General features: G+C 43.7%; 1 protein-coding gene across 2 annotated transcripts in view; it reads right to left on the reverse strand.

The window, feature by feature from the left end:
• lrp2a (low density lipoprotein receptor-related protein 2a) overlaps nt 1-12,609 on the reverse strand; it is a 61,613-nt gene that overhangs the window by 22,734 nt on the left and 26,270 nt on the right. For both annotated transcript variants that reach the window (XM_079519092.1, XM_079519091.1), the window contains 18 exons: nt 12,414-12,598; nt 12,059-12,287; nt 11,278-11,455; nt 10,797-10,925; nt 9,353-9,519; nt 8,540-8,683; nt 8,125-8,234; nt 7,518-7,695; nt 6,929-7,142; nt 6,550-6,789; nt 6,216-6,404; nt 4,619-5,539; nt 3,690-3,855; nt 3,334-3,492; nt 2,870-3,159; nt 2,320-2,520; nt 1,173-1,415; nt 340-465 (listed from right to left, as the gene is read on the reverse strand). In XM_079519092.1, the coding sequence (XP_079375218.1) occupies nt 340-465; nt 1,173-1,415; nt 2,320-2,520; nt 2,870-3,159; nt 3,334-3,492; nt 3,690-3,855; nt 4,619-5,539; nt 6,216-6,404; nt 6,550-6,789; nt 6,929-7,142; nt 7,518-7,695; nt 8,125-8,234; nt 8,540-8,683; nt 9,353-9,519; nt 10,797-10,925; nt 11,278-11,455; nt 12,059-12,287; nt 12,414-12,598 (4,069 nt within the window). The remainder of the gene's footprint in view (nt 1-339; nt 466-1,172; nt 1,416-2,319; nt 2,521-2,869; nt 3,160-3,333; nt 3,493-3,689; nt 3,856-4,618; nt 5,540-6,215; nt 6,405-6,549; nt 6,790-6,928; nt 7,143-7,517; nt 7,696-8,124; nt 8,235-8,539; nt 8,684-9,352; nt 9,520-10,796; nt 10,926-11,277; nt 11,456-12,058; nt 12,288-12,413; nt 12,599-12,609) is intronic.

Genomic DNA, 12,609 nt, shown 5'->3' on the forward strand with positions numbered 1-12,609 from the left:
CATTGCCTGTATGCAACTATGGTTGCGACTATGGTGCGTATACATGTGCCCGTGCGTGAGCGTGCATGCATGACCACGAACGTGCATGAATGGGGCATGCCCATGCACGAACGTGCACATGCATTCAAGGTACCCGGTTTCGGCGGCAATACGGAAGCAAACGTGAAGTTTTAAGAACTTAACATTGTTTAATTCACTTCACTCTTCGCCTTTGACGTCCGCCACTTGTTTAATGCAAACCCATTTTAGAGAAGCTCTTTTACAATCTCTCCAGCTTTTCGTCGGAATGATGTGACAGTAGAAACACAGTGGAAAAGCCCACCTCACAGGTCAACTCACCACAGTGTGTGGGGCTCTCGTCACTCATGTCCCCACAGTCGTTGTCACCGTCACACAGGTAGGAGCGTGGGATGCAGATGTTGGTGGACTGACACTTTGTGTGTTCGGGCAGGCAGGTTCTCTCCGCTGAGATGACGGAAAAAACAAAAACGGCTTAGCTGATTGAAATTGATTGATTGATTGATTGATTGATTGATTGATTGAAAATGTTATTCACAGTATGCAGAATGGGTACATTTCAAATGAAAGCACAACTTGTAGCCGAGACTATGCGTCAAGACTATGAGACGTAGTCACTTAAATATAAAGCAGAGTCACCTGGGCTAAAACGGTGTCTTGAAAGCTGTATAGTTTTATCTATTACTTCTTACTAGCTCTGATCTTCTCTGATTTCTAGCCCGCCAATCAGCTACTATAACGAGCACCTATATGAAAACACCTAGGTCTGTTTGAGATACTGTATAGGTGCTCCCAGGATGGACATGGACTCACTCATGTAGTGTTGAACATTTTTTACTGGCGAAAACAAAATAAAAACAAAATAAAAACCAAGCTACGATGGCTAAAACTGAGACTAAATCTATTGACAATTTTGTCAACAAATGAAAACTAAATGTTCGGGAGAGACCAGTGGAGAAGAGATCCAGTAGAACTAAAAGACAAGTCATTTTATGCTTGGTTGCATACTGAAAATAGCAGATCTACAAGCTCACAACATGTCGCAGTACGACACGTGAGCTTGTAGATCGGCTATTTTAAATATGCAACCAAGTTTAAAATGAGCCATTATGACGCCATCAAGGCCCTCCAAAATACAACACTGGGTCACTCACGGCAGTTCTGCTCGTCCGAGGTGCCGTTGTCGTAGCAGTTGTTGATGCCGTTGCAGATGTACTCCTTGGCGATGCAGCGTCCATTGTTGCAGGCGAACTCCGTGTTGGAGTCGCAGGGTCGGAACAGACAGCCCTGCTCGTCGCTGTTGTCCCCGCAGTCGTCATAGTGGTCGCATCGGTAGTGGTACGGCACGCATCGGCCTGTCCCGCACGTGAACAGTGTGGGCGCGCAGGTGTGGAAGGCTGCAGCCGATCAAAGAACACAATAAATAAATTGGATGAGTGATGTTTAATCATGTACAAACTTGTACTCTTCTCTTATGAGGAGAAGATTACCCAGCCTGTCACAAAACTAAATCCTATCAGATGGGGGTCGATGCCCAAATACCTATCAGGGTTACCTAGGGGTTCTTGAGATGAAAATGTTTGAGAACCAGTGAGCTAGGGCAGTGGTTCCCAAACGTTTCAGGTCGAGACCCAAAAGAGAGATTAGTGAAAATAACAGATCTACCAGTGCACAATTTCCTAGATTTGTTTGTTTTAAATTATTTTAATTTTTTTTAAATTTTTTAAAGAAAAGAAAGAAATACATATATATATATTTTAATGTAGGAAAAGAACATTTGACATTCAACACTAATGTACACTAATGTACACTACTGTACACAATTGACATTTTACCTGACAAGGCAATAAATGACGATGCCACTTGAGGGACTGCATGCAAGATATGAGCACATCAGATTAGTTTGTTAACATTCATTTGAGTTGTTATGGGGAAACTAAAGGTCACTTAATTTTGGATTAGTGAAACGCAAGCATACACACCAAAAGAGCTGAAATCAACCTTGGGTCCTGGAAAAGAGATTTGTTACAGTGAGAAACGGAAACATGTTAGTGTCAGTAAAGGCAAGGGTACAGTATTTCAGAAAGAAAAGAGCAGAGCAGAGCAGAGCAGAGCAGTATTTTGATTTCTATTTGACAGACAGAGGGAGCTTCGCACCACTCTACGGGTGCTAATGACCAGCACAGGAATTTATCAACAGTGACATTCTAGATAAATTATGTGTAAAAAAGGATAACGAAAAAACCCAAACAAAAGCGGATAGCAGACAGAAAGTTTCTTGTTGTTCACGAAATCCATTACCACAGACTCTCTCCAGCTCATCACTGCCATCCCCGCAGTCATTGTCGTTGTCACATTTCCACTGGGCTCGAATGCAGCGGCCGTTCATACAGGTGAACTGAGCCGCGCTGCAGCGCGTCCCATTGTCAGGGATACAGTACTTGCTGTCGGCCAGGTACCACCGCCCCTCTGACGGACACTGACACTCGGCGCCATTGGGACCTGAACAGATTAATAAAGAGTAGGACAGAACCTTATGATTGGGTTGGCTTCACAGATAGGCCGTCGTGGAAAAAGTACTCACATTTTTTACGTAAAAGTATCAATACTTGCAATGTAGAAATACTTTCAAAGTAAAAGTCTGGAATAAAAAACTGTACTTGAGTAAAAGTACAAAAGAATGGAGTAGAGGAAAAAGTATTGGAAGTACAAGTACCTCAAAATTGTAAGTACAGTACTTAAGTAAATATACTTACTTACTTCCCACCACTGCATATAGGACACCCACAGTCAAAGTGCATTAGCATTACAGCATGCAGATGATGCATGGGAAGCCCTCATACATACGCACCTGGTGTACAGATGTGACTGCAGCCTCCGTTGAACTGCTGACAGGGACTGTCACACTGCTGCTGCTTCCTGCCGGCCAGAGCGTGGATGTCCATGGGTCGAGACGGCAGGTTCTGGATCATCACCCGCTGGTCAGAGCCGTCGTGCTTGTTGGCCCGGTAGATGCTGCGCGTGTTCCAGTCTGTCCAGTAGATGTGCTGGCCGTACATGGTCATGGCGAACGGATATATCGCGGTGCCAACTATGACCTCCCGGTCGGCCCCGGTAAGAGAGCAGCGCTCAATCTTCTGTCTGGTGACAGGCCAGAAATGGTGTTGGAAATAAACACAAAATGTTCCCACAGTATGTGACATAATGTAATATATGTAATATATTGTAATATATTTTGAAATTTGCCACATAGACAATAATACAAATACTGCATAGTGATGGAAATGTTTAAAGAAGGCTATCATAAAATCTTACAAGCTGGCATCTGCCCAGTACAGCCTCTGTTCTTCATAGTCTAGGGTAAGGCCATTGGGCCACACCAGACTGCTATTCACGATCTCTGTTCTGAAGTTCCCTCCTAAAGTGGCTCGCTCAATTTTTGCATGGGTCCCCCAGTCTGTCCAGTACATATAGCTGTGGAGAGTGGAAAGAACTGTTTCAAGATGCCAGTCCATTACTGGGACAATATATAGGACAACACTGTACAGTACTATTACACTGTTTTGAAATATGCTTAACTTTTACCGTACAGACCTGGAAGTTAGAACAAAGTATTTTGTTTCAACAGAGTGGAAGATAAGATTATTTTGATACTGTTACTACAGTCTTACCCCCTGCACGGATCCACCATAATGGCACGTGGCCTGGGTACATGAGCGATAACTGTCCTCTCAGAGCCATCGACTGCCATGGAGCTGATGCTCTGGTTGATGTAGTCGCTGTAATAGATCCTTCTGTTGATCCAGTCATATGCTATACCATCAGGAGCCCCGAGATCTGTACCAAACATATGCATCACACTCAGCACCGTCAACTCAACACCACAAACCTTCTAGTCTAGACCTTCTATCTAGAACACATGGGCAACTGGCGGACCTGGGCCACATGCGGCCCGCAGGTTAATATCGGAATACTGATATATTATTGATTTCAGCTGTTACAAATCCAAACATGACATGCAAACAGCTTTAATTACTTCAGTCTATATTAGTGGCTCAATGACTAGTATTACATTTTATTGTCTTTTTTATGTATTATTTTTTTAAGTTCATAAAGTTTACATAATTAGAATTACGTTTCAGGATTCCAATAAAAAACATAGCATTGCGACAAGCACTGCGACACATTTTGAGCTTGTAGATCGTCTATTTTTGCTATTTTTGTGTTTATGCAATGTGGCAATCATCAAAGTTGCTTTACATCACTACATCTACATACCCTACATCACTGTTCTATAAAGTACTTAAACCCAAAATAATTAGTAAACTTGGCTCTGTACTCGGTCTGCTCTTTTTCCACTACACTAAACTTCTTTGTCGAAAATAGCAGATCTACAAGCTCACAACGTCTTGCAGCACGTTCCCCTCAGAATAGGAATGCTAGGGTTGAAGTGGTTAATGTAAAAAAAAAAAAGTTTCTATGACACAACGATTTGGCAGCCCCCCTGTAGTAACTCTGAGGCTCTAGGGGGTGTGTGGATGAAAACAGTAGCGATCGGCAGAGTGTGCACTCTCCCTCAAACTAAAGGCCTATGTTTTACCTGAGGCCACCACTACGGGGGACGAGGTGACAGAGGACAGGCTGATGTAGCTGATGCTGCCCGAGCCCACCCCCGAGCTCTGTGTGAAGTAGATCCTCCTGTCCGTCAGATCAAAGTCCAGCGCCACCGAGGTGCGTGGCACATTGACCACGGGGAAGGGTTGCGCGTGGTCCTCGGGGTCCAGACGCAAGCTCCGCACCGTGCTCTCCGTGGTATAGATGAGGTAATCGTCCCGTGACACGACGCAGCTCTCGTTGTCTGCCGCCAGGTTCCCGAAGGCGCAGCTGCACTTCCTGGTCGGGGTGCCCGGAAGTGCAAAGCAGAAGTGGGAACAGCCGCCATTGCCCTCAACGCAGGGGTTGTTGTTAAGCTCCAGGGCCGAGGTGGGCTGGGTGCGCTGGTCCCAGATGGTGACATCCCTTAGCATGTTGATGTTGTCTCTGATGACGGCAGCTTGCTCTGAGCTCCCTGGTTCTTTGCTAGCCTGGAACACCTTCTTCAAGTTCCTATCAACCCAAATGATACTACTCTCAAACACTGTGATCCCAAATGGAGTAGGGTAGCGACTGCCATAACGAATGATCTCCGTGTCCCCACCCTCGGGACTGACCCTAGCGATCATATCCAAGGAGTCGTCTACCCAGTAGACGTAGCCAGTCTGCTGGTCGAGAGCCAGGCCTCTTGGGGTTATAATTCCAGAGGATACTAGGACAGTGCGGTTTGTACCATCCAAAAGTGCCCGCTCAATCTTAGGATTCTGGCCATAGTCCGACCAGAACAGATAGCGGTTTTTGGGGTCCACCACAATGTGGCGGGGCATGTCCACTTGGGTCTTCAACAGTACCCTGCGGAAGGTGAAATTCAGCCGGACCACTTCCACATATGTCTCAGTCAGGAACGCATTGGTGAAATATAGGTTTCCTGTGAAAACAATATCCAAGTTGAGTAACTGGCATTATTTGCAATTGCACAAATCAGTATGAATATCCAGCGACCCATCGTGACTGTGTAACTGAGCCCGACACAGCTGAAAAGGGGGAGGTGATCACCAATACAGATCAGCTTGGTCAATAGGGCATAGCAGTGGCCATTTTCTGGTTCCATCGTTCCAGACCCCATTCATTTTTACCAAAGAGATTTCCAAAAATATTTAATTTATATTACAATTAATTATTTTAATCCTAGAATCAAGCCATCCAGGATTCTGGTGAATCATGGCCACAACATATTTGATTCTGTGAACAAACAAAAGAAAACCGCAAAAAAGGGTACTTTATAATATATAGTTAAATTTACAATTTAACCAGAAAATAGACGCCACTGCTATGCCCTATGCACCATAAATCTATCTATACTACCATTTAATAGCAATGATCTTAATTCATCAATACAAATTGCATGTCATGCCCTTATATGAAGTACCATACCATGCAAATACAAACCATTAAATATATTTCCAGGGACCAAATATATATTTTCCCACTTTTTGTTATTTTGTTATAAATATTAATTTAGCTTAAATTAAAAATTACACATTTTTAGTATTCATTAATTTCTATAGCAGCTTGAGGATGAGAGTACCGTGCTGATAGAGTACCTGCAGCCCAGTCAACAGCAATGCCTCTTATCCCATTACGTCCAATTCCAGATGTAATCACGCTACGGAATCCTGAGCCATCTGGCTTGATTCGCCTGATGCCGTTCTGTGATGCCACGGTCATGCTGAAGTCACACCAGTAGATGAAGCCAGACGCCATGTGCACATCAATGTGTAGCGCGTTACGGCCTGCAAGACCATTAACGGGTCATTAGCATGAATTCAAACATGGCAATCAGCCAGCTATGCTCTCAATAAAATGTTAGAATTCTGTGTTAATTTAGTAGAACGTCCTCTCCTACTGGAATAACAGCCTTTTAGAAGTCACACTCACCTCTTCCAGCTACAGGCACCATGGTCTCAGAATGATCTGTCCCTTCCAGACTGAAGCCTTTGATAGCAGACAGAGTGGAGATGACCGCATAGGACTGGTACGGAGCGCAGGTCCTATTGTCAGCGTTGACTTGAAAACCTGTGGCACACGCACAGGTATACAGACCCCCGGGCCGCGGCAGACACAGTTGCTCACAAACCCCAATGTTGTTACTGCATCCGTTGGATGTCCCCGCGATGGCTGAGGATGCAGAGTGAATATGACGCAAGAAAGCAGAAAGCAGAGAGAGAGAGACAGTAAGACAATGAGTCATGCGGTACATAGAAGCGACTGCGTTTCAACATGTGCAGCATCTTCCTCACAGTCCATCAACACTTACTCTCTCGGTGGTGAACTTTCAGCGATCTCAGTCCAAGGACGTTGTCCCGCAACACAATCTTGTTGGCACCCGTGGCTTTGTCTACGCGCTCTATGGCCTCAAAGTCGCGGTCGGAGAAGTAGAGGTAATCTTGAAAGACAGCCACGCCCCACGGGTGAGACAGGCCGGCCACTATGGTGAGACGGCCACTCCCATCTGGATCCCCGCGCTCTATCTGTGTTTTTGAAATGATCAAGTGAACTGCAATCAGTTACAGTTACCAATCAAAACATGACAGCCTGTATGTGTCATAATGTCAGACATTGTGTTTATATGGATGCGCATATCCGGGCTTAAATATAGAAAGTAATATAAACGTAATCAAGTGAAATAAGGTCACATTTCTTTGATGAGGTAATCTAAATGATTATATTACGAATTACAATTCTAGTAATCAGTGATATGTATGTGATATTGTGATTACATTTCAAAAGTAACTTTCAAAACCTTAAGAATGAATGCTAAATAGTGACATATCCATCAGTGAATACCTGTCTTGAGGCACATTATTTGCCAAGAGTAAAAGTATGAATTAGCCGTAAGTGCTCACCACGCCAGTGCCAGTGACGGCCCAGTACAGCTTATTCTCTTGGATATCTAGGGTGACAAACTCAATGTGCTGCATGTTGCCAGTGAAGAGGATGACAGGGTTGGAACCATCCATGTCTGCAGATCCCACCTTGGCTGGGATGCCACTCTCTGTGCCCTGGTCCGTCCAGTAGAGTTTTCTGAAACAAATTAACGATGGGAATATAGTTGTGTTCATTCGTCAATTTGTAACTCAGATAAATTAATACTCAGGAACATAATACTCAGAATACTAATTTACAAAAATACAAAACAAAACATTACAAAGATGATACAATATATCAATATAAACAAGGTTTCTGCCCGACATTAACGATTTGTACTTGTATTATTAAAAGAAAATATTGGGGCACTATAACTTTTCACTTCGCAGTGGAGTAATATTTGACCAGGAGTATCTATACTTTGACTCAAGTACTGGGGTTAAGTACTTTGTCCAATACTGGTGTTCAGTATCACTGCCTGAGCTCTTTCTCTGAGGAAAGAGCAGATGGCGCTAAGGAGGCCGATAAGGCTCAGTGGCTGTAGGGATGAGCGTCCATGCCAGGGCTGTGTTAAATGGGGCTTACCCACGTGTCGGGTCCACTGCAATGCCAATAGGTGTGCCAGGGCCAGTCGGAGAGCCGTTATTTGTGATGAGCGTTTTCCGGTATTGTACTTCCCCTCTGAGCTTCAAAACCTGGCCAAGCGTGTGAAAACACACAAAGCGCACCACACGCAAGCACACACACACACACACACACACACACACACACACACACACACACACACACACACACACACACACACACACACACACACACACACACACACACACACACACACACACACACACACACACACACACACACACACACACACACACACACACACACACACAGATGTGATAAATAGAACCGACAGAAGCCTACTCAGTAATGGCAGCTTCATTCAACATTTCAGTTGTCCTTTACCCGCTGAGAAGACAAGCACAGTTTTTCTTACCTCAATAGACTGTGTAGCTGGGTTGGTGTAGTACAGGTTCTCAGTTATCCAGTCCAGAGCCAGGCCAACGGGGGAGCCCAGGATGGCAGCAGGGGCAAATTCTGTCCGGTTGGTGCCATCTGACCTCACCCGGTGGATCTCACCCTGGGGATTGGGGAACAAAGTGGACAGATGATGTATATATTTTTGAGTGGTGTAAACCACTCCTACAACTGGCTTTTGTGTGCATAAAAAAATGACCATGGTTGCTATGTTCAAAATAATTTCTGACGTAATTAAATCACACCCGGGTGAACTGGATGACCGTAGCAACCGTGGTCATTTTCTCTGCGCAAAAACAGCCAGTTGTGAAATCACATCCAGGTGTGATACATACATTTATCAAAAATGATAGCTTTTTTTACTTAACATATTTTGTGTGATTTCATTACGTCAGACATTACGTCAGACCACAGCTGATCATGCTATATAAAACCTTACACCACTCAGTTCACACGGGTGTGATTTTTTAGAATATGTTCTGTGCACAGTAATAGCCTCATGATAAATTAACTTTGAGAAAGTAAATATTTGACCCAAATGGACCCATAGTAACAAATAGGAGTGTTCAATTAACTCTGGGGCAAAATTGACCCTGTCATGGTTAAATGAGCACTCTGATTTTACTGCATAGAGTAAGTGTCTCAGCCTTGTACCTTGTACTGGAACACATTCTTTACAGTTGGGGGTCCACAGCCAAATACATAATGCAATAATATTGGGGTCCTTGACACAAACGATTTTGAGAAGTACTGCTGTGGTGGTTAGGCTCACCGGGTGCTCCACCCAGTAGATGGTCTGTTCGTTGTCATCAAAGTCGACATCGTAGCCATTCTGAAGGCCAACGATAGCAACCATTGCATCATTACTCTTTTCATCTGGATTCAGGGAAATGCCGTAGATCATACTGTCCCTTACAACCACCAGGAAAGGATCCTCAACTGACGTGAACAAAGAGACAGATTCATTGAAAAATAAACAAAAAATACAAACATGAACAACTTTGAAACAAACCATCGAGAAGAAAAACACATTTGTGTAACCTTTGGGAACATCAACAATATGCTTTTCAATGGCAATAGTGTGTATTAATCAGTCACCGAATCATTAAATATGTTTGGGATTATAAAGAAGAAAAAGCAAGCACTCGGTAGAGTAATTCCACGTCATTATGTCACGGGTGCACGGTTCTGGAAGATACAGACTGTAGAAAAGAATACCAGCACTCACGTTGTATCCTGGAAGGATTTAAAGTTTTATTTTGTTCCCCCCAGCAGCAAACAACAGACAGTGTGGACGTTTTGGCCCGAGTAGAGCCTTCCTCAGCGTGAATCTGATCCACGCTGAGGAAGGCTCTCGGGCCGAAACGTCCACACTGTTGTTTGCTGCTGGGGGGAACAAAATAAAACTTTAAATCCTTCCAGGATACAACGTGAGTGCTGCTATTCTTTTCTACAATATGTTTGGGATTACACAGCAGATCAAAGTGGCACTTCTGTGTTGCCACAAACTGGATTTATACAAGCATGTTCCTCGCACCTGGATTTAACCTCATCTATGGCTAAAAGTCACCTTTAGTGTATGATCTCCACTGGGAATGAGGGATCACTGATTTACTCAATCCAGGAAAACAGCCTTTTATCTATAATGAGGATTGACTGGTGAAAGTTTGTTCCACAATCTGATTTGCTTTGTCATCAGCGATTAGAGTCAATGGATGGTTGTGGGGCATTTTCATTCTTGGATAATCATTGGCCTCCAGGGAGAATGCGTTCTGCTTGGCTTGAATGAGCCGAAACCTGAGATGGCTTAAGCTGCTGACCTAAAGGCGACTCCATGGACTTTGGATTATAGGCCCCTTGTCTTGATGAAACCTAAGACATGCTTTTATGATTCCTAATATTTATGACTGAAACAGGATTTTACACGGAAATCTAAAATGGGATACTGTTGACACGTCCCTAGTTTAATCCAAAATATGAGTCCAAATCGTTCTAAGATTCTCCTCTTATCAGCATTAAGCTGGACAAAACAAGAAGAATTACAAAGCAGAACTTGATGATAGTAAAAAAATAATGATTATAAAAAATGATAATTGACAATGAGATAAATAAACTATTGGCCTGCCCTAGATCAATTTATTAATTGCATTTGACCTGACTTCCTTTCTCATCAAATCAAGTGATGAGTGCTTTCTCTCTTTTGGAAGGATTCCTACCTCTGACGCAGGTCATCTGGTCAGCAGCCAGTGTCCAGCCTGATGGACAGGCACATGTCCAGAACCTGGGCCCCACAGCCGAAAGCAAGCAGATATGGGTGCAGGCACTCCCCAAGCAGAAGTTGTCACCTATATACAGCCAACACACGCACGCACGCACGCACACATGCACGCACGCATGCATGCACGCACATACACGCACACGCACACGCACACGCACACATACACATACACACGCCACAGTCAATGCAATCGTCGTGAGGTTATTATGGAATTTGATTTCCAATACAATGGAACCATTGTATACTGGCAATACAATATTTAATTTGATGAAATGACCAAGCCAAAGATTTGTAATGAGCTGACCTACAAGACGGCCAAACTGTGCCCAGCTAGGACAATCCAGTATCAAATGCTTCAAGCCACGGAGACATATTCAGCAACTAAGGATCATTTACTGTCTGTGCATTATCCATCATACCTGCTGGCTGCCTGGTTGGGTGTACCGCTACCAGACCCAAGGGCTGAGGTAGGTTGTACAGCATCACTGTCTGGTTCTCCCCATGCCACTTATGGGCTCGGATCACTCGGTTGACGTATCTGTCGGTCCAATACACAAAATCCTCAAAAATGGTAATTGCGTGGGGGTGTTGTAGTACCTTTTTACAGGGAGCAGCAAAAAACAAGAAGTGGGTTTTACTCATATTATTCATCACAGGAAGGTAAGAATGCATACTGTGTTTGCACAAAAACCTCATTCTCGTATAGCTTGGTTTATACTTAAAGGGGCATTCCACTAATTTTCAACATTTTACTATGTCATTAATGTACCTTAGAGCTGTTGTGTGGCAATAATAAAAAAAGTTCCCCCATTCTGTGTTTCCTAGAACTAGAGGTCTGAAAAAAATCATTAACATGGTGAAACACATCTTGATGATGTCATCAAGATGTGTTTCACCATGTTAATGATTTTTTTCATAATTACAGTTCTAGGAAATACAAAATGGGGGGACTTTTTTATTATTTCCACACAACAGCTCTAAGGTATATTAATGACATAGTAAAATGTTGAAAATGGGTGGTTTTCCCCTTTAATTGCGTGCCAGTGTCGAGTACCAAATATAGTAGCGGATCTATAAGCTCACATATTTTCGGTGCGTGACACTGTGAGCAACCAAGTATAAGTCAGGGGTATGAATTAACTCACATCCATCATATTGGCTAAGCTCATTTTGAAAATGTCAATAACGATATGCTCTTACCAGGTCACTGGCTAGGACCTGCTTCCTGTTGTTCCCATCATAATCACAATAGTCAATGAAGTCCAGATACGCATCAGCAAAGTAGAGCAGATTGTTTGGATAGTCAATGGTAAGACCATTGGGCCAATAGAGCTTCTTGTTTACGATGGTGGTCCTCAACTTTCCATCCATACTGGCCCTCTCAATGCGAGGGTTTCTTCCCCAGTCCGTCCAGAACATCAGGTGTGCACTGCAAAAAACAAATACCTTGGGTTAGTAGAAAAACAGAAGAAGATCATCACTTAGGCCTATCAAACATTTGCAAATCTAAACCCTGATCTCAACAGCCACAGTGTTCATATTGTAAGTCACTGACCTGGGCCTTGGATCCAGAATCAAGCTTCGTGGGTTTGTGACATTTTCACTGACCAGCACAGTCCGATGGGAGCCATCCAGTTTAGACACTTCAATGGTCTCCAGGATGTAATCGGCCCAGTACAGGTTCCTGCCCACCCAGTCCACTGCAAGGCTCTCTGTCACCGTCACTCCACTGTCAAATATCTGTCAAAGAG

The sequence above is a fragment of the Electrona antarctica genome, assembly GCF_951216825.1.
Source record: "Electrona antarctica genome assembly, chromosome: 13".
Classification (NCBI taxonomy): domain Eukaryota; kingdom Metazoa; phylum Chordata; class Actinopteri; order Myctophiformes; family Myctophidae; genus Electrona; species Electrona antarctica.